General features: G+C 45.0%; 3 protein-coding genes and 1 long non-coding RNA gene across 8 annotated transcripts in view; 2 read left to right on the plus strand and 2 right to left on the minus strand.

Moving 5' to 3' along the window:
- On the minus strand, positions 1–4,480 carry LOC103457115 (photoreceptor outer segment membrane glycoprotein 2-like). The gene is made up of 3 exons (XM_008397065.1): positions 3,792–4,480; positions 688–934; positions 1–613 (listed from the first exon to the last, which is right to left on the minus strand). Exons 1-3 carry the CDS (start codon positions 4,370–4,372, stop codon positions 371–373), a joined length of 1,071 nt encoding a protein of 356 aa, XP_008395287.1. The 5' UTR covers positions 4,373–4,480; the 3' UTR covers positions 1–370.
- Positions 498–7,365, plus strand: LOC103457116 (uncharacterized). The gene is made up of 3 exons (XR_532378.1): positions 498–586; positions 7,073–7,159; positions 7,274–7,365. It is a non-coding gene; the product is annotated as an uncharacterized LOC103457116 (long non-coding RNA).
- Positions 7,366–7,759: 394 nt separating this feature from the next.
- LOC103457117 (protein NLRC3-like) lies at positions 7,760–14,109 on the minus strand. The gene is made up of 8 exons (XM_008397066.2): positions 13,374–14,109; positions 11,726–12,020; positions 9,791–11,561; positions 9,525–9,698; positions 8,845–9,015; positions 8,579–8,752; positions 8,437–8,483; positions 7,760–8,328 (listed from the first exon to the last, which is right to left on the minus strand). Exons 1-8 carry the CDS (start codon positions 13,383–13,385, stop codon positions 7,775–7,777), a joined length of 3,198 nt encoding a protein of 1,065 aa, XP_008395288.1. The 5' UTR covers positions 13,386–14,109; the 3' UTR covers positions 7,760–7,774.
- Positions 14,110–19,298: 5,189 nt separating this feature from the next.
- Positions 19,299–27,096, plus strand: part of cdc42bpb (CDC42 binding protein kinase beta (DMPK-like)) — a 26,573-nt gene continuing 18,775 nt past the window's right edge. For all 5 annotated transcript variants that reach the window (XM_017302270.1, XM_017302273.1, XM_017302271.1 and 2 more), the window contains exons 1-6: positions 19,299–19,490; positions 21,858–21,949; positions 25,514–25,597; positions 25,791–25,886; positions 25,957–26,105; positions 26,194–26,287. In XM_017302270.1, the coding sequence (XP_017157759.1) occupies positions 19,322–19,490; positions 21,858–21,949; positions 25,514–25,597; positions 25,791–25,886; positions 25,957–26,105; positions 26,194–26,287 (684 nt within the window). In that variant the 5' untranslated portion in view covers positions 19,299–19,321. The remainder of the gene's footprint in view (positions 19,491–21,857; positions 21,950–25,513; positions 25,598–25,790; positions 25,887–25,956; positions 26,106–26,193; positions 26,288–27,096) is intronic.

The following is a 27,096-nucleotide window of genomic DNA, read 5'->3' on the forward strand; positions in this document are numbered from 1 at the left end:
AATGAATGAATAACATGGTGAAAAATGAAAACTCTTCGTTTTTCCTAAATAACCCAAATTATTGCTGTGTAGCTTTACTAACGGTTCTCGTACTGGACCCGTCATCAGAACCGGAGACTCAACCAGGACAGGAAGGACTGGATTCAAGCCTCGGATGTTTGTTTCTGCTGCAGCACCGTCTGCATTTGGTTTCTGAACATTTTCAAGTCTTTCTTGTTGATTTTTAGAAGAGTACAAAAACCTAAAATATTTATAAAAGTCAAATATTTGTGTTTTGCTGCAGTTTTTTATGGTGGCAAAACTTCTTTTTTTTTTTTTTCTGAAGGCAGAACGTATCGATGGAGTTCTCCAGATCAGAGCAGGTCTGGGGTCAGGAGGTCACCTGGGCGGACGGAACCTCCTGGCCGGCCGCCGCCGTCGGGACGTTGATGTTCGGGTCGTCGTCCGCCTGGTAGCACTTCCCCAGGCTCTTGATGATGCTGAAGTTGTAGCAGGCTGTTTCCGCCAGGCTGTTCTCCAGGATCCAGCCCTCTGACTCCGAGTCCGGATCCCCGAGCCGGATGACGTTCTCCATGGCCGTCTGCAGGTACCGAACTCCAGTCAGAACCAGCAGCTGGCAGAGAAAAGCAGCGACGCTTTAGAGTGAAAAAGTCTCTGCTGTGGGGTTGAGGGCGCAGCGCCGGTTACCTCGAAGAGCCAGATGAGCAGCACGGTGAGGCCGATGGACTGCATGATGCCGGTGTAGTGGTCCAGCAGGGCCTGTTGGCAGCCTCGCCTCCACAGGTTCAGCTGCTGGCTCTGCTCGTCGTAGTGCGCATGCGCTCCGGGGTTGCTCAGGTTGTGCTGGATGCAGGGGCGGGACGACAGGGTGCTGCAGCAGCTGAAGGGAACGCTGTCCATCAGGTACTTCCCCTCCACGTTGCTGCGCACACGGCTGCAGAAAACACAGGAGCATCACTGCATTCAGTCGATTTGACTGTCATCTTCTGAGTCTGGGGCTGAAGAATAAACATTTTCACTGCTTATCTGTTGTTTCTAACTAAAGGAAACAACATAAAACCAGAACCTGGGGATAACTAACGAGTTGACAGCTGACAGGAAACAGCCCATTGCTCCAAGCTTCACTGGACCTTCGACTATTGAGAGACGATTGTTGGAGGCGTTGACTCTGCTGAAGTTTGAAACGATTCGATCTGATTTTACCCAACCGCTAATGTTTGGCTGTGACATCAGCAATCTACGCCATGAAGCTCGATCTGAAACTGCGTGAACAACTATCCCCCACTGTGGAGGGAGAAATGCCGAACTGAACGACGTCTTGAAAGCTCTGAACTTTTACTCTTAGTCTGATTTTAATTGATCAACATCTGGTGGCGTGATCAACACAGACTGAGTGACTTTGTTCACTTTCTCTGCTGCCATTGCATAGACTATAGGTCTGTACATAATCGTTCACAACTCCATCTTCTGTTTGCTGATTGAGCTCAAAGAGCGAAATCCCAGACTGGAACTGCGTAGGAAGCAACGACCGGCTAGATATTTGGTGTTTCAACCATCAAATCAGAAGCGATTCTGGAGGAGATCTCAAGTTTTTAGCTTTTCACCGACGGCTGAGATCCCTACACTCCACAAATGCATGGCTTCCACTCTATTGAATCCAGTTTGTTTATAAAAATAATTTGACTGATGGACAGAAAACGTAGATCTACCGTATAGAGACTTCATCTCAAAACCATCTCAGAATGAAACAGAGCCACAAACTGGTTGATCCTTTGGATTCAAAAAGCAACCAAACAATCTGAAAGAACCAACAGTTTTAAGTTGCCTGACTAAAAATGACCAAAATATGTCAACCGTCATGAAGAATTACTGAGACCGTCAGAAAGCCTGGACAAGGTCTTACAGAGGTAAGATCAAGACCTCTCACAGTGTGTTTGCATAAGCCCGGTCCAGACGGTACCTGACCATTTGACTGCAGTGCAGACGGGTTATTCTGAGAGACCTGAGATGAACCCTCCTGATTAATCCGTTGATCTCAGTATCTTTCAGGCTTATCTGACCTCAACCTGAGAATCGGCTGTTCTCCGTCTTTCAAACATCCTCGCTAAAACTTTCACTGCAGACAAATTTCCACAACAGCTCAGCAAACGTCTCCGTCATGGATAAAACTCTCCTGTGGAGAATTAAAGGTCTGTCACGGAAAATCCTGAAACGTAGAATCGACTCAGACTCACTTAAACCGATTCATTTTTAAGCACCAATTCTCAAAGTCAAGCTTTTTTAGTATGTGACTTCTCGCATTTAGTGTTATTGAAAGAAAATGTCACAAATCATTGCTGAAGGCAACAGTAGAGGAAACAGTAGCATGAGTGTCATGTGTAACATCTCTAGGCATAACAGCCTAACAGCGTTTTGCTGCTGTCCATTGAAGGACGGCGTTGTTACACCTCCATCCATCCATTGTCTTATTCGACATTTGGTCACATGGAGTAGCAGGTGCAGGAGGAAAACCCAGACATCTCTTCAGAAACACTCTCCAGGTCATGCTGAGGAACTCCCAGGCATTCCCAGGCATTCCCAGGCATTCCCAGGCATTCCCAAGGCACGTTTCTAATCCCTGCAAATCGTCCTGGGTCTCCCACCGTTGGGACATGCCCACAGCCTGCTCATCGTACATGTTCTCATTTTCAGATGTTCAAAGCTCAACTTAGAGGTTCCTCAGTCTTTATTCTGCCTCAACACTTGAATTCAGCTGAGCTTTGGTGTGTTTGTGATCTTGTCTTTCAGTCGTCATTCTTATCTGACGACCGTAGACGAAAGGGCAAATCAAGAGAATCACGTTGTGTTTTTATTCTTTCGTCACGTTGAATGACTTGCTTTGCTAACAAGGCCTCGTCTCTCATATCCATCTCCTGCTCTCTCTTACCATCACTTGGGAATCAGGATACTGATCCACAAACATCTGTCCAATCACACAACACTTTACATAAAGCTGGTCTTCCAGCTCATTCTGAAGGATTCCTGGGCAATTTTTGTCTCCCAACTGTGTCAATGAGAGCCGATTTTGACACTTTGGATGAAGTTTGAGAGCCTTTGAAGGAGCTGAACCTCTCCAAGCATCACTAAAAGCCACAGCTTGTCAACCAACTTAGACACAAGGAATTGTGAGTGCTTTGAAAATGACCCAGTGATCCCAGGAGTTCATTTCTGGTGGGTCTTTCCTGGAAAACCTCCACAGGAAGATCTTCAGGACGCATCGTGACCTGAACTACCTCAACTGAGTCTTCTCAACCCGCAGAAGCAACACCTCCAATCCAAGAACCCAGTGTCTGACGGAGCTCCCCATCCTTTCTCTTTCAGGAATGGTTCAAATCTCCGTCATCAGACACAATAGACCATGTCTGTCAAGTTGGACACAAGAGATTTTTGGGGCTTTTAGACATCTTGAAGATGCCAGAACAATGAAGGACAATGGATTGTAACTCTTTACGCAAGACTTGGCACCACTTCATACTCTGCAATAAGAGTTCTTCAGAGATCTTAAAGAATCCCTCACCAGGGATGCCTGGAGTCTCCATGTTTTAGTTCTCTCTGGTTCACCATCCTGGTAGTTATTATCTTCTCTGCATGTCAATGTTCATCAGACCTGCTCGCGACCGATTGGTTCAGGAGTGTTGCACCAGGGAGAGAACTAAAGCTAGAAGGATACCCTGCTCTACACCGCCACACCTGCGTTAAAACAGGGAATTACAGAACTTTAAAAGTCTTTCAGTAGCTCTGATTAAACTTACTCCACCACAGCGCTGTTGGTCATGTCAAGGTAGCGACTGCTGATCCACTGAATCTGGAACCAGTCCCGGAAGTCGGTGTTCCCGCAGCACTGGAACTGGATCTGCAGCAGATCCAGGGTTTTCTTCAGGTAGCAGCGGCCAGGTGTGTCCGTGTCCTTGTAAAAACGCATTGTGTTCCTCAGGCCCAGGTACAGGGCCTCCTCCAGCTGACTCCGAATACTGTAGCACATGAGCGCCCCCGCCAGGACGCAGGCAGTGAAGAAGAAGGTGCAAACTATGTAGGGCATCATCACCAGCTTCCAGCGCAGGAACTTGTTCGTGTCAGCGCAGTCCAGGCAGATCTTACTGCCGAGGTAGTTGATGCCGCAGGCTGCTAGTCCTGTGGTGATGAGCATGTGTGGCACGTAGAGAATCCCCTGCTCTGACATCACTTCCTGCCATTTCTGTATCTCTATTTTGAGAAACAAGCCCAGTCCAAACAGAATGGCTCCAGTCACCACAGAGATCCAGTTGAGCAGCCAGAGGACTTCAGCTAGCTTCTCCCTTTCAGTCTTGGTGAAGGTAATCTTTCCGACCGCCATGTCGGCCCTCTGCTGCAGAGGGACTTACGTCCAGGAGGAACCGAACATGGTCAGCTCCAAGAGAGCCTCAAGGCTGCAAAACCAAAGCAACCAGCTGGTGTTTGATCATGACATGACAACTGCTTCTTGAACAAAGTACCTGAATATCTTTTGCCAGTGGTGGGCAATGCTAGCTGAAAAGTTACTAGCGCTAACCCTTAGTTCTGCTAATGCTAAAGCGCTAACTTCAATTCAAATGCTATCTGCCGTTGAAAGAGTGCAATTCTCGAGCACCAATTTAATTTTGACATTATAAATGTACATGTTCAATAATGCTGTTATATATTGTATTTATGTTTATTTCTTGTTCTCAACAGTCTGTTTATTATTTCTTGTGTGAAATAAAATTATTGAGAAAAAAGAGGAAATGGAACTAAATAGTCTTAATGTGTTTCAAAATAAGAGCATGAATTTAAATGGCTAACTACCTTATTACTTACAGTTGATAAAACTTAAACAGTGATGTCAAGCTTTATTCCACTGAAAGTTTACTAAACACCCAAGTTACTTAGCATGTTGGAATTTAACTTAGGGGAAGCTAAGTGTGCTAAATGTTTTCAAAGTTAGCCAATGCTAAAATGCTAAAGTGCTAAAATTAGCTCTGCAATTAGCAAATGAATGAACCCACCAGTGGGTTCTGATCTTCTTAGATTTTCTTAAATTTCTCATCCCAACAGAATAAGGCTTTCAGCTCAAAACACTTTAAGGCTGAAAACGTTTCGAACATCACAAACATATTTGTAAGATGCAGGTCAACAGAGCTTTGTGAAGGTGAAGGCACCAGTAAAATACCGATGATTATGTTTCATCTACATATAATTCAAACAGTAAACCTTTCCAGGATAGAGAGCAACTTGCTTTTTCTTGGATTTGGACGGAAACACTCGACTCTTCAACAACACAGCCGAATGTGACTTCAACCCACTGAACTGCTGTGAGACGAACTGATCACCACACGGCCGGTGCATCTGGTCCACAAGGGTCCAGCCGTCAGAGGTCCAGAGTCGGTGTAGCCTTTGTCTGAGTGAACGCTCCAAGATGGAGGAGGAAGAGGAGCAGCCGAAGCTGCCAGCAGGGTGTCATAAGGAGCTTAATGAAGTATTTTAGGTTCTCCACAACTCCAAAGACAGCAAACACAATGGAACTGCAGACAAAGAACAAGGTCAAAGTTTTACTACTGGAACATTTTCATTACAACACTGACGGGTTTCTGTCCTAATCAGAGAACGGATGATAGCAGCTTAGACACATTTCATTTACAAAATAAGACACAAACAGTGAAATATTCTGACTAATGTGAAATGCAGGAGTCTACTGCAACATTTTCAGTCTGTCGGCATAAAAACAGCAGCTGAACTGAACGAAGGAAACAGAAACGTTTAAATCTGACCTGAACGGGGCTCTTCCCCCAGGAGGAGCAGTTTTTAATCGCTACGCTCCTGCTCTGCTCTGCGTTCACACCAGACGGCTGTTATCCCCTGGAAAAGTTCGATCTGCCGCAGTTTGAGCCATGAAGCAAACGCTGCATTTCTGGAAGGCCGGGTTAACTTCCCCTGCTGCACTTGTAATCTGCTTACTGCTAATCAGGCTTGTTGTAAGCTGCAAAATCTCCCACCATCAGTTCGATTGTTAGCAGGAAGCTGAATTAAGTGAATCCACTCATCTTGCATTCAGTCATAAAGTGCATCAATAATGCTGGACCTGTCTGCCAGAGTCAAAAGAACAGAACGATACCCATGTTGTGCAGCTCATCTCAGTACTAAAATTAAAGATATCTTTGTTTTTACTTGTTTCTGGCAGAAAAAATGAAATGTTACCATTTCCAAACCAAAAAACCAACATCCATATTTACCAATAATCTGTAATTTAGCGACAGACAGTGTAAGATAAGAAGGACAGAAATAATGAAATCAAGTTTTCAAAAAAGAAAGAAAGAAAGACAAAAGAAGGTGTTAATTTGTAACTCAGTACTTCAGGTAGACTAAATGTGTGATTATGAACCTGTTAGCTTAGCTAGCTTAGCTACACACTAGTGTTAGCCTGCATTACACCAGCATTTAATAAGTGAAGTGACATATTTAGAGATTTTCATATATTTAGCTTATGCCTGTACCTTTTAACAAACTTAGCACAAGTTGGAGTCAGCAGCTCCATTTTTCTGTCCCTATGAAAAATATGAGCAACAGTGTTCAGTAGCATGCTAGGCTAGTTAGCATGAGGGCAGGGCGTCTGTTTGGATTTCTGTTTGTAGATTGTTGTATCTACAATTCACTAGTAGTAAATATTGTGCTGTTGCCAGTTTGTATCTTCATAGGTTTTAAATTTATATCTGAGCAAAAGTCAGCTTGAAACATTTAATGTTATCATTATTTACCGGTGCTTTGTGCAAGTTTACAGTGTAATAAACTGTAACATCTCTCACCACTTTTCATTTTATTCACCTTAAACCAACAAGATTCACAGAATCAGATGTTTGTTATGGATTCTGCCTGTTCCTCTGTCTCTTCTATCTGCTTACACACACACACACACACACACACACACACACACACACACACACACACACACACACACACACACACACACACACACTTTCCTTTTCAAAGAGATACTGCCGGCAGTCATATGTAAACAGACTGAACCTGATTAACTTCCCTTCAGGGAGCCAACAGGCTGCAGAGCTGAACTCTCTGGTCCTTCTCTCTCCTGGTTCCGTCCATCAGGAGCCCAGTGGACCGGCGCTGGACGGTGAGTGTAACTCTGGTTCTGATCTATTTCTATGACATGCATGGCTTCTAACATTTTAACATTTTTCAGCATTCAAGCCTGTTTTTAAATAACCAAATCTCATTATTTCTCAAGGTAATTTACACTCAGGGGTTCTGGTCGTGTTCTGGTCGGGTTAACGGTCCTGTTAACCAGTTCCAGTTGCACAGAGACAGAAATGATTGAACTCCAACATGTCACAAACTCTTCCAGTCATGCATAAAAACCTGGATAAACAAATAAATCGCACAAATTCAGATATAAGATTTCAAAGCACAAAATTCATAAAGTTTATTGAAATAAAAAAATCCTGCCTGAAACCATAAAAACACACCAACATCACAGTTTTTATTTGTGAGATAAACTGAAAAGGTTTTAAAAGTTATTTGAGAGCCAATTAACAAATATTAACTTCAAACAAGGTTTTAAAAACGATTAAATACAGAGAACGATTTATTTTACACAACCCGTCACCCACACTGAACAAATTTAGCTTCATCAGTAAGAAAACTCCACATAATACCAGAGTTGTTATTTTGTTTGTTTTGGTAAATCATAAATCAAAGAAAACAAAAAGAAACGTCTTATTTCAGTCGGCTACACCTCAAACAGAGACACGGAGGAGTCGTGGGACCAGTACCCAAACCCAAACCCGAAGGCCGGGTACACCGGCGCCGTGAAGCTGGTCTGGAAGGTGTGGAGGTGGTAGAATTCATCAGAGGCGACGGCGTAGAAAGACATGATGCCGGCGGGGACGTCTACATAAACTCCTACTCTGCAGGACATGAGGGAGGCGTACGGCATGGTGTAAACCGTTTCCTTCTTGTTGTGCCAGAAGGAATACTGCTTCTCGGTGCAGACGAGGCTCCAGCACTGGTCGTTCCAGCCCAGCCGGCAGTCGGCCGTTTGTCCTTTCCGGCCGATTCGTTTGTAGCTCACGGCGATGACCACGGGTCCCTCCCTCTTCACCTCCCAGTAGCTGCGGCCGGTCAGCGGGGTTCTGCAGAGCAGCTGCCAGCAGCAGTAGTCGAAGCGCTCGGGGTGATCGGGGTACGGCTGCTCCTCCCTCACCACAGTCACCTTCCTGTTGTCATCTGACAGCTGCAGGTTCCTGTGAGCCGTGTTTGGGTCAAATTCTATCACACAAGCATCTAAAAAACAAGCAACGGAACATTATTCATCATTTATTTTGTGATTCATGAAAGACCCTCAAAGCAGCAATGAGTTTCTTCCAAGTAACCAGGCCAAATTAATCTTACACTTCTTTAAGCCCAACTTCATCCTCTGTTCTCCACAGTTTTCCACTCTGCAGGAATTAACACAGTGAGATCAGTTTAATGGCTTCAATTCAAAAAGCAAAGACTTTAAAATAATGTCAAACAGTTTTTCTCAGTTTCATACTTGAGAGTTTCTAGTCTGCACATTTTATGCTTCACGCCGCTGGACAGCAGACTGACTCCTGTGTGTCCAGGATTGTTGTAGCTCAGGTCCAGCTCTCTCAAATGTGACGGATTTACGTTCAGCGCAGTGACCAGATAGTGGCAGCCTTCCTCTGTGACCTGGCAGCCAGAGATCCTAAAAACATAACGTGCTCTGTGTTAATTTCAAATGTATTCAAGTGTAAAAGTGACATTTAACTGGCCGTGGATCAGGCCACTGAGGCCGACCTGAGAGTTTCCAGTTTGCACTGAGGATTCTCCAGACCCCCAGACAAACTCTGCAGTCCTGTGTTCGTCAGATCGTTGTTGCTCACATCCAGCTCCCTCAGGCTGCACTGGGAGCTGATGATTGTCGCCAGAGTGTCACAACTTCTCCATGTCAACTTGCAGCCGCTCAGCCTGAATAAGAGAACCAGTCACAGACATCATGAGAAGGCAACAGTACCTCTAAGGAAGGTATTGTTGGAGGCAATGTAAGAAATGATTTAAAAAAGAATAGTCCATCCAGGCTGAACAGCTCCTGGTATATTTGGAAGATTTTCCTGAGAGACAAACTGCTACACCAATGTCTCAGCCAGCAGAAACAAAATGTCCAGAAAGATAATCAGGTGCCTGGACACTGCATGCTGCGTAACGCCTACAGATGGTCTTATCACAGATTCCACAGGTCAATCTACCATTGCAGTCTGCTACCAATCAGATTGCTTGCATGCTATGCCCTGCTAGGTCCCACTGGATGGCTCCAACAAACGGGGAGGAGCCATGATGTATCTGCAGATGGAGACGAATCTGGCCATGGTGGAGAGTGAAGGAACTGGTGAAAGCCACACCAGTGGAGGAGAACCCTGGACCCATTACTGTGGCCAAATAATGAAATAACCAGTTCAGGAAGGCAGCTTTATCCTAACCTGAGAGTTTCAAGTGAACAGTTTGGGCTCTCCAGTCCAACAGCCAGTTGCCCGACTCCTGCGTCTCCCAGGTTGTTGTAGCTCAGGTCGAGCTCTTTCAGGATGGAGTTCTGGGAGCTGAGAACCGAAGACAGAACTTCGATACCTTTCTGTGACAGGTCACATGCACTCAGACTGGAAAGGAAGGAAGACAGAAATATGGTTCTTAAGTATTACATGTTGTTTTTAACAGTTGATTAAAGAAAATATAGAGATTTGTCTCGTACCAAACCCTCTTTGCAGTTTTGACCACTGGAAGCAATCGCATAAAAGCCTCCTCTGAAGACGAGTACATTTTCAGGTCAAACATGTCCATTTCTTTTTCGGCCAGTAAGATGAAGACCAAGGCAGACCACTGAGCAGAGGACAAGTTATCCACAGCAAGACGTCCTGAGCTCATGAACCTTTGGATCTCCTCCACGAGAGAATTGTCATTAAGTTCATTCAGACAGTAAAGCAGATTGATGCTCTGTTCTGTAGGCAGCTCAGCATCAAGCTTGTCCTTGATGTACTTGATTGCCTCCTGGATGACCTGGGTGTTGTTTTCAGTTTCTTTGACCAGACCTTTTAACAGACTCTGGCTGGACGGCAGCAAAAGACCCAGGAGGAAGCGTAGAAACATGTCCAGGTCTCCTTTTGGACTTTGCAAGGCTTTGTCAACAGCAGTGTGGTAGGGATTGGATTTGCGTCTTGCTAGCATAACAATCCAACTTGACTGCATTTCTTCGAGCACATTGACCTGTGAGGTCATGAAAGTGAGATGAACGTACAGAGCAGCGAGGAACTCTTGAACGCTCAGATGGGTGAAGCAGAAAACCGTGGCCTGGTCCTGCTCGCCTTCTTCCTTGAAGATCTCAGGAAACATTCCAGTGAAAACTGACACCGATTTAATATTGATACCAGATCCTCTAAGGTCTGATTGGTCGAATATAAGGTTGCCTTTTTGCAACTGCTCAAAAGCCAGTTTTCCTAAAGTTAGAATCTTTTCCTTGCATGACGGATTCCACTGTGTCTCTGCCTCTGTTACTGCCTTCTGTCTGAACTGGACCAGCAAGAATTTGATGTAGAGCTCAGCCAGAGTCTTTGGGAGTTCTTCTTCTTCTCTGTTCTTCAGCAGGTCTTCTAGGACTGTAGCAGTGATCCAACAGCAAACTGGCATGTGGCACAAGGTCTTCAGGTTTTGGGATGCGTTGATGTAAGGCATGATTTTGCTGACCAGTTTGTCATCTCTACATTTCTTCCTGAAGTACTGCAGTTTCTGAGCATGATCGAACCCTGTGACTTCAGTCACCATGTCAACATGTTTGGCAGGGATCTGGCTGGCAGCGGTAGGACGTGAGGTTATCCAGATGTTTGCAGAGGGAAGCAGAGTTCCTTGGATGAGGCTTGTCAGCAGCACGTCCACTGAAGCAGACTCTTTAGGGTCAGTGACTTTCTTGTTACCAATGAAGTCCAGTGAAAGTCTACTCTCATCCAGACCATCAAGGATGACAATGACCCGAAACTCCTTAGAGTTGGAGATATCGACCTCTCTGGTTTCAGGAAAGAACTGTTGAACAAGATCAACCAACTTGAACTTTTTGTCTTTCACAGCATTCAGCTCTCTGAAGCTGAGTGGAAATGTGAAGTGGAAGTCTTGGTTGGCTTTGCCTTCAGCCCAGTTTTGTGTAAATTTCTGCGTTAGGACTGTTTTCCCAATGCCGGCCATTCCAGTTGTCATCACCATTTTGATTGGTTCACCTGTTCTAGAGTGGCCTTTAAATATATCATCATATCTGATGGTTTTTTCTGGTTTGGCTATTTTCCTGGATGCTGATTCAATCTGCCTGATCTCATGTTCTGTGCTGAATTCTTTGGTTTCTTTGATTGTCAAGTTCATTTCTATAAAGATTTCCTCTTGAGCTTTTGATCTTCCGCCCTTTTTGGGTTTTTCCACTGGACCTTGCAGATTTTTCAAAAGGCTGGATTTGAAATTTTGCTGGCAGTCAGCAAAACCCTCTGAAGGAAACAATGACGGACAAAATGAGATTATGTTTTGTTAAATGAGAAAGCTTCTAAAATAAACTTCTGCATCTGTGTAAGTCCTAAACCACATCCAGTATTTACATTTTTGAATGTCCTGTGATGGATCTTTCATGACCAGAAGTGGTTAATCCACATACCTGACACTGGTTCCCCGTTTTGGCCGGCCAGAACCTGAACAAGGTCGTTACGCTCAAGCTTCCTTAAAACCTTTTTGGTCACCTCCAGAGTACTTTCACAGTAGGTCTGTATCATCTGATCCACTGTGTCAGTCCGGTCTGCTTTATCTATTCGACTCTTTGGGATGATTGGGAAGTCTCCCAAAACCTCTGACTTTTGCAGATACCATTTAAACTCTTTCAGCTCAGTATCTCCAAGATCTTTGAGCGCTCGCAGAATCAGCTCCTCAGACGTTGGGACAGCACTCTTCTTTGCCTGAGAAAGAGGGTTAAAATGGGATACAACTGATCAAAGACTTACTGTTGCAAATCATACTAATGCCAATGATTATAGCTGTATTTCTAAAGATTTAAATGTTCCAGTAAGTGCTGTTAGAGTCTTATTCTGTCTAAAGAACCTAATTTTACAGAATTAGGTTCCTGAAATTAGTACCAGTATCATTAGTATAATTGGTATCTGTTATTTTATACTGCTATCATGTTAGAAATAAATGCATGAATAAATAAAAGTAATTTCACCAAATGTTCTGCCAGAGAAGTCAAAAGAGCAATCAAAGTTGTAGAACATCCAATGGGAAGAGCTTCAGAAATGCTGCAGTTTTTCCCATGAAAACAATAATCAACACACTTGGATGTAACGGCTTCTATTTACACTCACTGCACAAGACTCCACTGCTGAAGAAAACAGCATGTTAAAACTTGTTGCAGCTAAATATTTTTGGCAAGCTTTTTTACACAGGCTTAGACCTTTTACAATTATTGCATATCTATCCTCTCTTTGTTTTTAACTTCGATTAATGTTCTAACTTAAATGCTTCAGCCTTAAAATATGAACTGGATTTGCAACATCTTAACAATAACTTTCTCAGTAACACTTTCTTGCAATGACTAAGTAAACCTGTTAATAAAACAGCTATCAGTCATCAAATCAAAGCAAAAGTGAATTCCATCCTTCCGGGCTCAACTCACATAACAAGTTGCTTGACTGCTTTTTTTATGCGAGTTCAGATGTAACCTTTCCAAAAACACAGCAGCGGAGCAATAAGGCTGATCGTGTATCTGATACAAACAGACCTCAGATAATTACCGCATGGAGGATCAGGTTTTAGCTCTTTATGAGAAACGGCCGTCTTATACATCGAGTTAGCTTCTTTACAACCATGTAGGATGATGTGAAAAAAAACATCTAGAGGGATTGCTGACATTTAGAGATGTGCACAGATAGACAACTTGTTGCTAAAGCACCTTTCCTTTTTAGTCTGAACAAAAACAGGCCATTCTGAAATCATTTTTTATGTTAAAAGTTTATATTACCAGTGCCCTAATTTACCCAAAACACCCAGATCCATTTGGAGTTTATGTAAAACTGGATCTGATTTTATAATCCCACAGAAAGAAAGAAAACATCCTTCACCCAAAGAATAACAGGACTTTTATCAACAAATGTCTTTTTTTGCTCACTGAACTCTGACTGTTTGCTTATAAACCACAAATCTTTCCAAATATTTTCTGCAATCTTGTCATTGTTGTAGTTTAAAGTCAGATCCGACGTGTTAAATATGGATTCATGGCATAAATAATTCGTCCTGCCCAGGTGAGACGCTCTTACCTTCTTCATCATCCTTGAGCTGCAGAACAAACACCGACACCAAAACCCCAGAGCTTCTGCTGTCGGTTCATCTGTCACTACCGACTCTTATCCCCAGCATGATGACCTCGTCGCCATGGCAACGGGAGGGGCGGAGCTTCAGGAAACCTCATAAAATCTTTTTAAAAAGTTTGATCAAACCGACTCATGTCAGAAACAGGATAGTGAGGGTTTTATCGTGTTGAACATGGAGGAGGAACCAGCGGATCTGAAGAAGCTCTGATGGGATTTCAGTTCTTATTTCATGTGAAATGTTTCCATGTTTTCATCTTCTGAAACCGACCCTCTCTTCAATTCATTAATCTGAACAGTTGAGGCTCTCTGTTGCCTGAAACACGTCGTTGTTACGACTGGGTCAAGGTCATAACAAAACCGGAGACCATGCAGCGGTTAAAGTGCAAACAACAATGGATTGGGGATATCAGTGGTTTAATGCAAATGCTTGGATGTGTTGTATGAGTGCATATGGAAGTGTTGAAGTGCCAAAACAAAGACAAACGCAAATGTGCAAAAAGGGAGGGGAGGTCACGGAACAAAACACCACAAGCGTCAAACGGCAGAGTGGACGCAGAAGACGACCCAGAAGACGGAGACAGCCAGGTTCAAGGACTCTGCGCTCCAATCAATGGATCAGAGACACCTGCAAAGGGGAGGCGCACAAAGACTGACAAAAGCAACACCTGCAGCCCAAGGAAGCCTGGAATCAGAGCCAGATTTCTGAGGAACTTTGTTACAGATAATTAACCGACTGCTGGCAGGAAAACCTGACGAGAGTTTTTCATTTTCACTCTGACGATCAGAAACATTTCAACCGCAAACAATTAATCCTTTGTTTGAAACTAAATACTTAAATTGAACTTAAATATTTAGACTAAATATTTACTTAGCAAACTAAATATCTAGTTAGCGAGCTAAATATTTAGTTAGTTTATTAGTTCCCCGTATAGAAATAGATTTCTGGTGGTAAAAATGTCGGTTTGCGTCGCATTCGCCACAGTTTGAACTGAATCAGTGGAGCCAACGAAGGATTGACAGTTTGCGGTTGAAACGTTTCTGATCGTAGTGGAATGTGGTGCTGGAATGAGAACCAGAGTGAAAATGAAAACCTGCCGTCAGGTTTTTCTGCCAGCAGTCGGTTAATTATCTGTAACGAAGTTCCTGAGAACCTGGTTCTGGTTCCAGACAGTTCAGTTCCTCCTCCACGTTCAACACGAACTCAGTGAAATAACGTCACTGTGAAAACGACTATAAACCCACAGACTGCTGTTTCTGACGTGACTTACTTTGATCAAACTTTTTAGACACATTTTATGAGGCGTCCTGAAGCTCCGCCCCTCCCGTTGCCATGGCAACTGATACTTGGTTAAACTAAGTATTTAGTTTGAGGCTAGGTATTTAGCTTTTTTGGTTTGAAACTGTGACATTTCTAAACGAATTAATAAGTTGGTGAAAAAATGGCTCCTGTTTTTCCTTTCAGACTAAATAAACCAAATTATTGCTGTCAGTTTTCGACTTTAATCGGCTCTTCGTGGTTGACGACCGTCCAGAACCGTCCCAGGTAAATGATGGGCGAATAAATGTTGAGATTTGAAAAGCTTGTTGCGTGACAGCAGAATATTTGATAAAAGCACGTTGCCATGGAAACACGGTGACACGAACAGGAATTATTTTACAGTAACGGTTTAATGCTGACTGATGCGTCACGCTGCCTGAAATCAGTCCGACTGATTCTGCTCCTCTGTTGGACTTCAGCCAGTCTGCTCAAACATTTGTTTGATTTTCAGACAGTTCTGATGAATATTTACTGATTTTATCTGCTACCAGGAAAAATCTGCTGGACTTCAGCAGTGATAGCATCGATGTTTCTATTTCATTTCGTGGTGATGAACAATGAAGGATGAGGGTTTCTCTGGAAATGTCATAAAACTGTTTTTAACTGACGGGCAAACATATGGCAGACAGAGTTAGCCTCAACCATCTGGAGTTACTTTCCAGCAGGAAAACCACCCAGCGCGTACAGCCAGAGGTATTATGGGATGGGATGGCTTAGTCCAAGTCCAGACATTGACCAACTGACATTCTGTGGAAGACTTGATGTTCTCCATCCAGACTGGCTGAACTGGACATGGAGGAAACCCGTCAGCCAGAGGCGGTTCTGCAGAGTTCTGAGGCAGGGCCTAAATACAAGTGCACTCCACACTTTTCAGATCTTTACTTTTGAAGCCGTAGGTCAGATTGAGGTTCTGGGCTGTGAAAAAGTTCAGAAGGACTTTGATTGATTTAAATGAGACAACATCAAACACAAATAAACATTTTTTTTAAACCTTCTCTGCTCGGTTCACCTGAGCCGCAGGTTTCGATCCACCTGCGGCTCAGAGATCGGAGCGCGTGCGTGTTTGTGACGCCATCACGTGTCTGAAGTTCTGCAGAAATGAGACCGGCGCAGCGGTCCGACCGGTTCCGGCTCTTCAGGAATGAAGTCCGGGAACCGTTCCCCACTGATCCGGAATCATCAGCTTTAAAAGGAACGGAAACGGGCTGCAGGATTCACCTGAGCCTCAGGGGGTGATGGGTAAGAGAGCTGCTTCCTGATCCGGACCAGAACCGGCCAGAACCACGGCCAGAACCTGCAGCTACTTCAGCGGTTTGCTGCCGCCACACCGAGCTACCAGCTCCCTCTAGTGGCCACTGGCGGTAAAACAACTAATATGACAAATTAATTTTAAAATAAAATAAAACAGGAAAACTATAAAATGTCATGACATTATATTTCTAATAAATCTTCCTATCAAACCATATTGTAGAAAATTTTGAATCAGTAAAATTGAATCTTAAATACACAAATACGAGTCACCAACATGATCAGATTCACGACTAAAATCACATTTAATCTGAATTCTTTCTTTTTTTCTCTCATATGCAACATTTGTGTTTTTTCTTCTATTAAATAAATGTGTGTTTTGTCCATATTGTTAGAATTTGAGGTCAAATAAAAGATGCAAAGTCACAAAACTGAGCATAGCTATAGTTACAAATTAATTTATAATTTATTATAATTTATATTAATCACTTTACATTTTTTATGTCTAATTTTTATGCTTTGTAACTCAGACAACTTGAGATTTTCTTTTCAGTTATGTTGACTATTTTATTTATTTGTATATATGTATATATATTTATAATATTTCTACATTTTTAAACTTATTTTTACATTCTATAAATCTGTTTTTACTTTCCAAATCTTAAACCCATTAAAAAAAATAAATAACCGCAGAAACGGTTTTTACTGCATAAAACATTTTCTTGAGATAAAGAAACTGACTTTATAAAATAATTTTTTTAATTGTTTTTGTTAATAAATTAACTAACACTAGAAATGTTTATGAAATGATTAAATCTAAAAAAATCTGCAAGATGATTTTAAATAAAATTTTAAAAATCAAAAACACTTAATGAAATAGTTACAAATAAAATTATGCAACTAATCTTGTATTTTAATTCGATGTGATTATTTGTCCTGATTCGTTTCATCCACTAAGTGAAGCTCCTTGTTCAGATGATGTCAGTGTGTGTGTGTGTGTGTGTGTGTGTGTGTGTGTGTGTGTGTGTGTGTGTGTGTGTGTGTGTGTGTGTGTGTGTACCAGTCTCTCTCAGCTCTTGTCAATCACCACATGACGTCATGTATCTGGAGCGTTTCCGGTGCAGGAGGGCGGGGCTTGCGTGTTCTTTCGGGAGAGACGCACAGATCCGTAACGTCCTCGTTCAACAGCAGAGACCAACTTCCGCCGCCTGGATTTGAGCCTTCAAAATAAGAGCATGATACCAGGGTAAAAGTTTGTAACGCGTTTTGACCAATTTAAAATGTGTTAACTTTTTAGTATGTATAAAAACAAGCTCGTCAGGAAGTATGTTAGCAGCTCTGATGCAATGAAACCAGCCACAGATGTTCCTAAGCGAATCAGATGTTTGTTTTTTTACTGACATATTTAATCACAATGTTTTCTGGTATTTTTACAATATAAAGTTATTGTTGCTGGAAATAGATTGAATTAACTTTTGATGACCTGCAGTGACAGACTGCTGCATCCTGTGTTGATCTGTTTTTACCTGCCTGCTGGTATTTACACAGTTTTACTTATTTTAAATAACATTTCTGCTGGTTTTGCAGATTTGTTTTTATTCATGCATGTAAACAGTCTATTGTAGTGATCCCTGGAGTAAACTATTCCTAATAACTCAACAGTATTTTTAAGTTGTAATAGTGTACAGTGTTTTATTAATAACCTTTTTTATATAAAATATATAAAAAAGTAAAACACTTTTTATTTTTTGTATGAACCTACATGCCTTAATGCTGCTACACCTGGAATAACTCACCAGTGGCTGGAAACAAAACATTTTATTCTAAAAACAACTTTATTATTAATAATAATAATAATAATAATAATAATAATAATAATAATAATAATAATAATAATAATAATAATAATAATAATAATAATGCTGCACAGTGGTGCAGTTGGTAGAGCTGTTGCCTTGCAGCAAGAAGGTTCTGGGTTCGATTCCCGGTCTTTCTGCATGGAGTCTCCATGTTCTCCCTGTGCATGGTGGGTTTTCTCCAGGTACTCCGGTTTCCTCCCACAGTCCAGAAACATGACTGTCAGGTTAACTGGCCTCTCCAAATTGCCCCTAGGTGTGAGTGTGTGTGTGTGGATGGTTGTGTGTCTCTGTGTTGCCCTGCGACAGACTGGCGACCTGTCCAGGTGACCTGTCCAGGTGACCCCGCCTCTCGCCTGGAACATTAGCTGGAGAGGCAGCAGCACCTCCTGACCCCACTGAGGGACAAGGGTGTAAGATAATGGATGGATAATAATAATAAAATAAAGGAACTTATGTAAACAATTTAACTGTGCGTCACAAAGTTACTACCACTGCGACAGACTGGCAGCCAGGTGACCCGCCTCTGGCCCAGAATGTTTGTGGAGAGACACCAGCACCTCTTGACCCCATTAAGGACAAGAGTGCAAGAAAATGGATGGATGGATGGAAAGTTACTACCAAGCTTTAATTTTTTATTTATAATGATTTTTTTATTTATTTCATTCACTCAACAATAAATATAAATAGTTCATGTAACACCTAAAATAAATAATGTATGAAAAGAAGCAGAAGGATGTATTAACTTTTATCTGCCCCCTATACACATAAAAATAATATTAGCTTTTCAACTCAGAAAACTATTACAAATTTCAAACAAACCAAAAATACACTACAAATAACTTATTCAACGCTGCTGAATGAGCTTCTTTTATTTTGAAGCTCCTTTGACAGGAAATGAGGCTCATCACGTTCAACTTGTTCTGGATGATCCGACCTGGATTCAGCCATATTCCCACTGATCAGCCACACCGGCAGGCGCCTCAAACTGACCAAAACCCGCCTGTAGACCCCCGGTACACCGCGGCCCGATTCCGACGGACGCCCCGAGTCCAGTCGGCTCAGGTTCGGAACTCCTGGCTGCATTCCTGGACTGATAGACCGACCGGGGGACATGGAGCTGCGGCGGTCAGCCTGAGAGTCGACGCTCTTACCGACGTCCCGATTTCTGAGCGGAAAGTCCAGATTTACCGGATTAAAGCCGATGTGCAGGGCGGACAGCCGCGGGCCTGGTGGCTGTTCGGCTCACGACGCGACGGGCCGGCTGTGACGGAGCGCAAGGCGGACAGAACTCTGCGACATCCCGGCGGCTCAAAATGTCGGGAATGTTTTCCCGGAGCTAACGGGCTAGCTGCTGCTAGCAGCCTCGGCAGGAAGCGGAGCCTCGGCGGCGGCGCGGACTCGGTGAGCGGGGCAGGCGGCGGCGGCGGCGGGAGTCGGATCGGGGGAGCGGAGCGTCCCGGCCGGGGAGGATGTCGGCTCAGGAGCGGCTGCGGCGGCTGGAGGAGCTGCTGCTGGAGCAGAAGGAGGCGGGATGCCTGAGCGTGGAGGCGCTGCTGGACCTGCTGCTCTGCCTCTACACCGAGTGCTCCAACTCCCCGCTGAAGAGGGAGAAGCACATCACCGAGTTCCTGAACTGGGGTAAGAACCGAGACCGGAACCGGCTCTTCTCAATGAACAGGTCCGGACCGGGAGCATCTGGACGGGTTCTGCGGGGTTCTTCCGGTTAGGAAATGACAGGAGCTTTGATGGGAACGATCAGGGATCTGCGCTGGGATCCCTGGGAAAGCTGTGGGTGTGGTCCTGGGAGGAAGGAGCAGAGGAACCGCAACGGAGCCTCTAATGATGCGGAGAAGATCCAGAGTACCAGCTCTAAGGTTTCATCTGGATTATTCCAACAAGCTGAGGCCATTGATCGGGCTTTAACTGAGCCAGTACCGATTTCTGGTTCACTTAAATCTCCTGGTCTGGTTTTAAAGGGGCAGCGTCACGTTAAAATGTCGTCAAAGTCAAACCTGCAGTGTTGCTTTCTTCCACGCATGTTTGAGAAACCATTAAATCTCCATGGCAACCATTCAGCTGTCCAAAGCGCCTGGGTGGACCTAGCCCCGCCTTCGAGATGCAGCTCCTCCCCCTCTCTTCTCCTTCAGACTAGCCAGCAGCAATTAGCAAACAGCTGCTGAGCTCATCATAGGAGCTGCTGCTCAGAGCCATGATGGTAAAAACCTTAAAGGGTTAATAGAGAAGCCATGTTGGGGTGACTTCCTGGAGGCGGAGCTTCAGAAAGAGCCTGAGATTTAAAGAGACAGAGGCCCAATTTCAAGGTATCCTGTCATATTTGGTATAATTTTCTGACAGCAGGAGGTGAAAAGTTCTGGATTAAAATGACACCATGTGTCTGGAAAACACGTTACTGCCCCTTTAAAACCGAAAAATCTAATCATCTGCAGGTTTCTTGATTCAACCACTTAAAAATGTAGAGGAGTCGGAGGGGAACCGGCCTATGATGAGGTCCGTTTCCAGGCTGTCCTGGTCCGGGCCTGGTTCTGCTCCCAGCCAGAACCAGGCCCGGCTGAGCGTGGAGGCTGCAGCTGCCTGGTGGCCCAGTTTGGCCTGGTTCAGTCTGTCCCTGTTTCAGAGCCTGTCCTGATTTAAATGACCTGGATCCAGGAGCTACTTCAGGCTCAGACGCTCCGATCAGGTTCTGCTCGGCTCGGCTGAGCGAAGCGTGACGACATCAGCAGAAAAAACGGACAAAACGATGGGATCAGATCTGTTCGGAACCAAATCCACGACTCTTATCTGTAACGGATCTGTTCAGAACCAGGCGGTCCACATTTGAGACGTTTTCTTTTATTCTTTTAGGAAAATGAAACATTTCACAGCTGAATGAAGATCAATCAGGTTAAGATTTATATCAACCATTTTCTCCACGCAGGATCCAAGTCCTGCCTACAGGTTATGACATCATCACCATGCCTACAGGTTATGACATCATCACCATGCCTACAGGTTATGACATCATCACCATGCCTACAGGTTATGACATCATCATCTGCTCTTCATGGCTTCACTGCCACCGGCGGCTCTGAGTGGCACTTTAGTGTTTTCACCAGATTTCTGGTTGGAGCCTCGTTTCCTCTCAGTGGTACCGAACGGGTCACCGAACGGGTCGGTACGCCGGTGCCGGTCCAGCTGGTTGGTTAGAGTTGAGATGAATTCTCGTCACACTGCAGATGTTGACTTCATCATCATCATCTTAGAGGTTCTGATGGTTCTGTAGACGTGTTGAGTGATGCCAGGAGCTCCGCCCTAACCGGACTGCGCCGTCAGCTGAAACGGACCCGGGGCTGGTGTGGGACCGGACCGCCCGTTTCTGTACCGCTCGGTGGAAATGTCCCTTCCAGAACCCGGTTGGTTCTGTGTTTGGATCATCGTCCGGTCGGAACCTGATTAAAAACATGGACCACAGCATGATTCCTCCTCCAACGTGCTGGACTGGTGTGAAGGTCTTCTGCCTCATCTGAACACCGGACCTCAGTCCAGGAGGTCCAGGAGGTCCGGACCTTCTGGACCTCCTGAATCACTGAAGGTCCAGATTAACCCGACGTTCCTGCGATGATGAGCGGGAACGAGATGCCGGTTGCCGGGGAAACGCAGACGTTTCTGATGAAGTCTTTGATCTGAAGACAAACTGAGGCTCCATCACGTGTTGCCATGGTGACGCAGCAGAAATCCTTCTCCGAGGGGGAAAAAGATCTGGATCGGATCCGTCTGGGAAGTTCTCCAGAACCGGCCTGAGGTCCTGCCTGCGCTCGGGTCCGGTTCTGGTTCTGGTTCTGTGGTTTCTATTCTGGGCTCTGCTTCAGAGTAACCCAGATAAATCTGATCCCAGATCAGATGAATTAAAGATGCTGCGGGGCCTCAGCGCCTCCAGATCGGGTCGGTTCTGTTGGTCCGGTGTTCTCCAGAACCTCTGAGGTCCGACGTGTGTTTGTGTGTCTGCAGTGAAGCCGTTCACCAGCCGAGTGAAGGACATGCGGCTGAAGAGAGACGACTTCGAGATGCTGAAGGTGATCGGAAGAGGAGCCTTCGGGGAGGTAGGACTCCTGACCCGGTTCTGCTGTGGTCCGGTTCTGCTCTGACCCGGTTCTGCTCTGACCCGGTTCTGCTCTGACCCGGTTCTGCTCTGATCCGGTTCTCCGGGTCTGGATAGACATGGAATGGGAGAATATTTCTGATTTCCAGGCGTTATTTTCCGTCCTGGTCTCTAAAGGTCGTCTCTTTCCTTCTCTGTGACCTTCATCCCTCCTTCATGTTTTTCTTTCACTCCTACATTCCTCCCTTACATTCCTCCTTCCCTTTTGTTTTTCTTTCGGTTTTGCTGTTTTTGTTTCTTTGTTTTTCTTTATATCATTTCTAACTTTCTTTTTCTCTCATTCTTTCTTTCCTCTGTTTTTTGTAAGCATCCCTCTCTTGTTTCCTTTCCTTCTTCATCTCCTTCCTCTCTTCCTTGTGGCCTTATAATTTTCTTTCCTTCCTTTGTTTTGCAAACTTAACATAAAAATTAATAAATATAAATAAATGTATTTAAAAATGTTAATAATAAAAGCTAAATAATCTCTTAGGGTAGAGAGGAAACCGTTTTAAAGCTGGAGGGGTTTTGGGTCTAAACCGGGTCAAAAGAACCACTTTAAAAGTGTTGGTCAGAACCTGGGTCCATGAGCTGCTGGCCAGGCTGGCTGGTGAACTTTGACCCCAGCATGATGTTTGCTCTGGCTGCAGCGCCTCGCTGCGATAACGGTCCAGTCAAAGTCCAGGTCCAACAGGGAGCCGGGCCTCGGTGTGCAAACACCCCAGGTGGTTCTGCTGCAACCCGTCCAAGGTCACCGTCACCCTGGGAATTTATTAACTTCTCCATTAATATAGATCATCACGTCAGATTAGAAGCAGCTGCTGTTGCTACGAGTTACGACTCTGAACATCTGGGCTTCAGTACGAAGTCATGCTGACGGCAGCAGGGAGGCGACGAGTCGGTTCAGCCGACGGCAACATGCAGAATTAATGTTTGGGCTGATAATTACAGACGTCAGACACATTCTGACCAACCTGCTTCAGTTAACGCTCACAGCACTGTCACGGCACCACACAAAGGTCACGGCACCACACAAAGGTCACGGCACCACACAAAGGTCACGGCACCACATCACTGTCACATGACCACATCACTGTCACATGACCACACAAAGGCCACGTCACCACACAAAGGTCACGGCACCACACAAAGGTCACGTCACCACACAAAGGTCACGGCACCACACAAAGGTCACGGCACCACACAAAGGTCACGTCACCACACAAAGGTCACGGCACCACACAAAGGTCACGTCACCACACAAAGGTCACGGCACCACACAAAGGTCACGTCACCACACAAAGGTCACGTGACCAAACAAAGGTCACGTGACCAAACAAGGTGCGCTAAGGGGAAATGGAAACACGTTTACCAGATGAGTTCAAACGTAGCGAACGTCTCCAAACACTGGAGCCTTACCAGAGGCACCACACTGAAGAAATTCCGTTACTTAGCAACCTCTACTTCCTGTTTATCACAGCCATGCGTAGCTGTGTAACAAGGCAGGATCGATTCGCTCCAACCCAGAAGATGAGAATACTAAATTAGCATTTTCTGTTTTGTAACGTTTTTTAAAAATTGCTGAAAATGTGCGGGAGAATTGGATGGAAACATGGCTGCTGGAATAAAATCCAAAAGTTGATTTGGCTGAAAACTGATTGGACTTCAAATGAAGATAAATCTGAATGTCATCTGCGTAACGATGAATCGAGACGTTTTATTTCCCTCCTAAGTCAGTTAGCATGTTAGCTTCGCAGCCAGGCGTTGGGTGGCTGGATGCTAGCAGCGTCCTGACCGCCTGGTTCTGGTGAGTCATGGAGCGTAGAAACATCACTCTAGATCAGCAGGAAGTTGTCTGGATTCCCTCCTACAGGAAGTCCTTCCTCTCGGCTGTGAGACTTATTGTTTCCAGCTCTGAATGCCTCCAGGCTGGGATCGGTTCTGATCCGACCGGACTCGTGTTTCTGTCCGTTTCCAGCAGCCGAGCTCAGACGGAGGTTAAAACCTGTAACCAATAGTCACAGAGTTTCTAGAGCAGCTCTGAATTCCCTTTGGGTTTGGATTTTATTCCAAATTCCTGAGAATAGGAAGGATGTGGACGGGATGAGGTCCAACAGGAAGTGAGAGTTTCCTGCACTTCCTGTTCAGGCTGCAGCGTTACTCCTTCGCTCACAGGTTCCTCAGGAGCGCGTTGCTGAACGCTCGCTTGAGCAACCAGCTGATCCACGCTGCTGGTGTGTGTGTGTGTGTGTGTGTGTGTGTGTGTGTGTGTGTGTGTGTGTGTGCATTGCCCACATACCAGAGGAAAGGTGTGCCGCAGCCACACCTGCCCGCTGCCTCGGGACTCAGACACACTCCTAGCGCCGTGTTGCTGTGCTTGTGGGGAACGTCCCGCCCCGACGGCTTCGGGTCGGTCCTCACAAACACACACAGAGCGGAGCGGAGCGGGCGTGGCCAGCCCGCAGCCGTCCTGAGCCATGATCGGGCAGGTATTCCAGGTGTGGCTGCTTTTGTTCAACCAAAGCTCTTAAAGGTGCAGCTCTGCCCTGAACCTGCTCTGGAAGCTCAGCTTAATCCCAAAACAAACTCCATTAAAACTTCTTGGTGGAGAAATGAAACCTGCAGCCGCCAAAGATCAGAAAACATGAAAACAGAAAATACTGTTTCAGTTTGCAGCATTTGCTCAGGTGATTGTAAAACTGAACAATTTGTGGGGTATGGCGGTGGCAGGATGATGCTGTTGATAAATGAAGARCAATCCTACATTTTCTTTCTTTCCTTCGGATCATCCTGCCTGGTTTCCAGGTTTCATGTAGAAACGTTAGAAACTCCTGATTCGGTCGGTTGCTAAAAATGTTCAGGTAAAATTCCTGATTTCTGATAGATGATCTGTTGGATTCATCTAAGGCTTTGTTCAAAGAGCAAAACATTATGACCAAGAAATCTGATTTGTTCCAGGAGCAAAGTGTTCATGTCGCATTTATCCGACCTTTACATCATAATAGCTGCTAGCTGTTAGCTGTTAGCTTTCTTCCTTCGTCTGCTGACCATCCTGTCACTCTGAACAACTTTACTATCCGTCCAGAGACGGCGGCCATCTTTAAACAGAACAGATTCATCCAATGTTTTTAGTTCCTCGATTATTAAAATTCCTCGAGGCAAACGATCTGCCTCAAAGCTTCGTTTAATTATGTTTTACTATTTACTCCATGCTTTCAGGCCGGATGATTATTTGCGTTGTGCAACGCTCTCACTTCCGCCACAGAGTTGTTGACGAAAGCTAACTGCTACTAGCATAACGCAGAGCGAGCAAACGGCATCTTTTCCCGTAAATGTTGAGTTTTCATCAAAGATCCGTCACAAGGACACAAAACCATGAATTCTCTCCAAAGAGAGAATTTATTTATCAAATTAACTGAAGATGAATCCATCAGTTTAATCATGAGAATCATCGATAGATTATTGATTATTAGAGTAATCAGCTTGTGTTGGACCATTGTTGGCCGTGTTGACGCTCTGGCTGCTGCAGGTTGCCGTGGTGAAGATGAAGAACACGGAGCGCGTGTTCGCCATGAAGATCCTGAACAAGTGGGAGATGCTGAAGAGAGCCGAGGTGAGTCCAGCCTTCCTCCTCCTCCTCTTCATCACACGTTGCTGCCGTGTTGCCGACACGTTGCTGCCGTGTTGCCGACACGTTGCTGCCGTGTTGCCGACACGTTGCTGCCGTGTTGCCGACGTGTTGCCGACACGTTGCTGCCGTGTTGCCGACGCGTTGCCAACATGTCGCCGGCGTCTCCTCTGTGCAGACGGCGTGTTTCCGGGAGGAGCGGGACGTCCTGGTGAAAGGGGACAGTCAGTGGATCACCACTCTGCACTACGCCTTCCAGGATGACAACTTCCTGGTAGGTGTGGTGGATTCTGAACAGCCTGATGTTGCTGAGCCTGGTTGACAGACTGGTTGCTGTGCTGCAGTACCTGGTGATGGACTACTACGTGGGCGGAGACCTGCTGACGCTGCTCAGTAAGTTTGAGGACCGTCTCCCCGAAGACATGGCCAGGTTCTACGTGGCAGAGATGGTTCTGGCCATCCACTCCATCCACCAGCAGCAGTACATCCACAGGTAGCTGCTGGCCGTCGGAGGAACGGCTCCACTGCTGCCCCCTGGTGGAGCCTGCAGGCGGCTAACCGTCTAAATGTTGCTTTTCCAGAGACATCAAACCGGACAACGTTCTGCTGGACGTCAACGGTCACATCCGGCTGGCCGACTTCGGCTCGTGTCTGCGGATGATGGAGGACGGAACGGTAAGCTACTTCCTGTAGCGCCTGGCTTACAGGAAGTAGGCTCATCACAGCGAGGCGCTCTGACGTTATGAAGCTTAGATGTTGCCTTCAGGCCATCGTCAGTTGGCTTTAGCAGTGAATTCACTGCCGTCGTCCTTTAGACCTCATGCTGACAAACTACTCAGTACTTCATCATGACCTGCAGCGGGTTGATACCTGGGGTCCACACGTCCTTAAAAACATTCATTATCTGATATTAAGGCCTTAAATTAAGACCAGTTAACAGAAAACAACAAGTCGGCCTTAAATAATCACACGTCTTAAATTTTGTCTCGGTTGGACAGTTTTTTCTTTCAGGCAAAAGTGTGTCGACATCTTCATTTCAGGAAGTTGATGCTAATGCTAACTAGTGGCTAGCGGCCCATACTGGCTAAGAGGACATTTATCCCCAGTATGCAGGTTGAAGCAGAAAGTCTTAAATTTAATTCATAAAGATTTCGAAAAGAATTAGAAACCAGCAGAAACATTTTAATAAGCAGGATAAACGTGGAATTCATCTGACTGAAATGATTGTTTAGAGACGCACTGGTGGACTGAACTGCATTGAACTGGACTGAACTGGGCTGAACTGAACTGAACTGGACTGGACTGGACTGGACTGGTCTGGATTCAACTGGACTGGACTGGACTGGTCTGGACTGAACTGGTCTGGATTGGACTGGACTGGACTGGACTGAACTGGTATGGATTGGACTGGACTGGACTGGATTGAACTGGTCTGGTTTGGACTGGTCTAGATTGAACTGGTCTGAACTGGATTGAACTGGTCT

This window comes from Poecilia reticulata, linkage group LG21 (assembly GCF_000633615.1).
Source record: "Poecilia reticulata strain Guanapo linkage group LG21, Guppy_female_1.0+MT, whole genome shotgun sequence".
In the NCBI taxonomy this organism is placed as follows: Eukaryota; Metazoa; Chordata; class Actinopteri; order Cyprinodontiformes; family Poeciliidae; genus Poecilia; species Poecilia reticulata.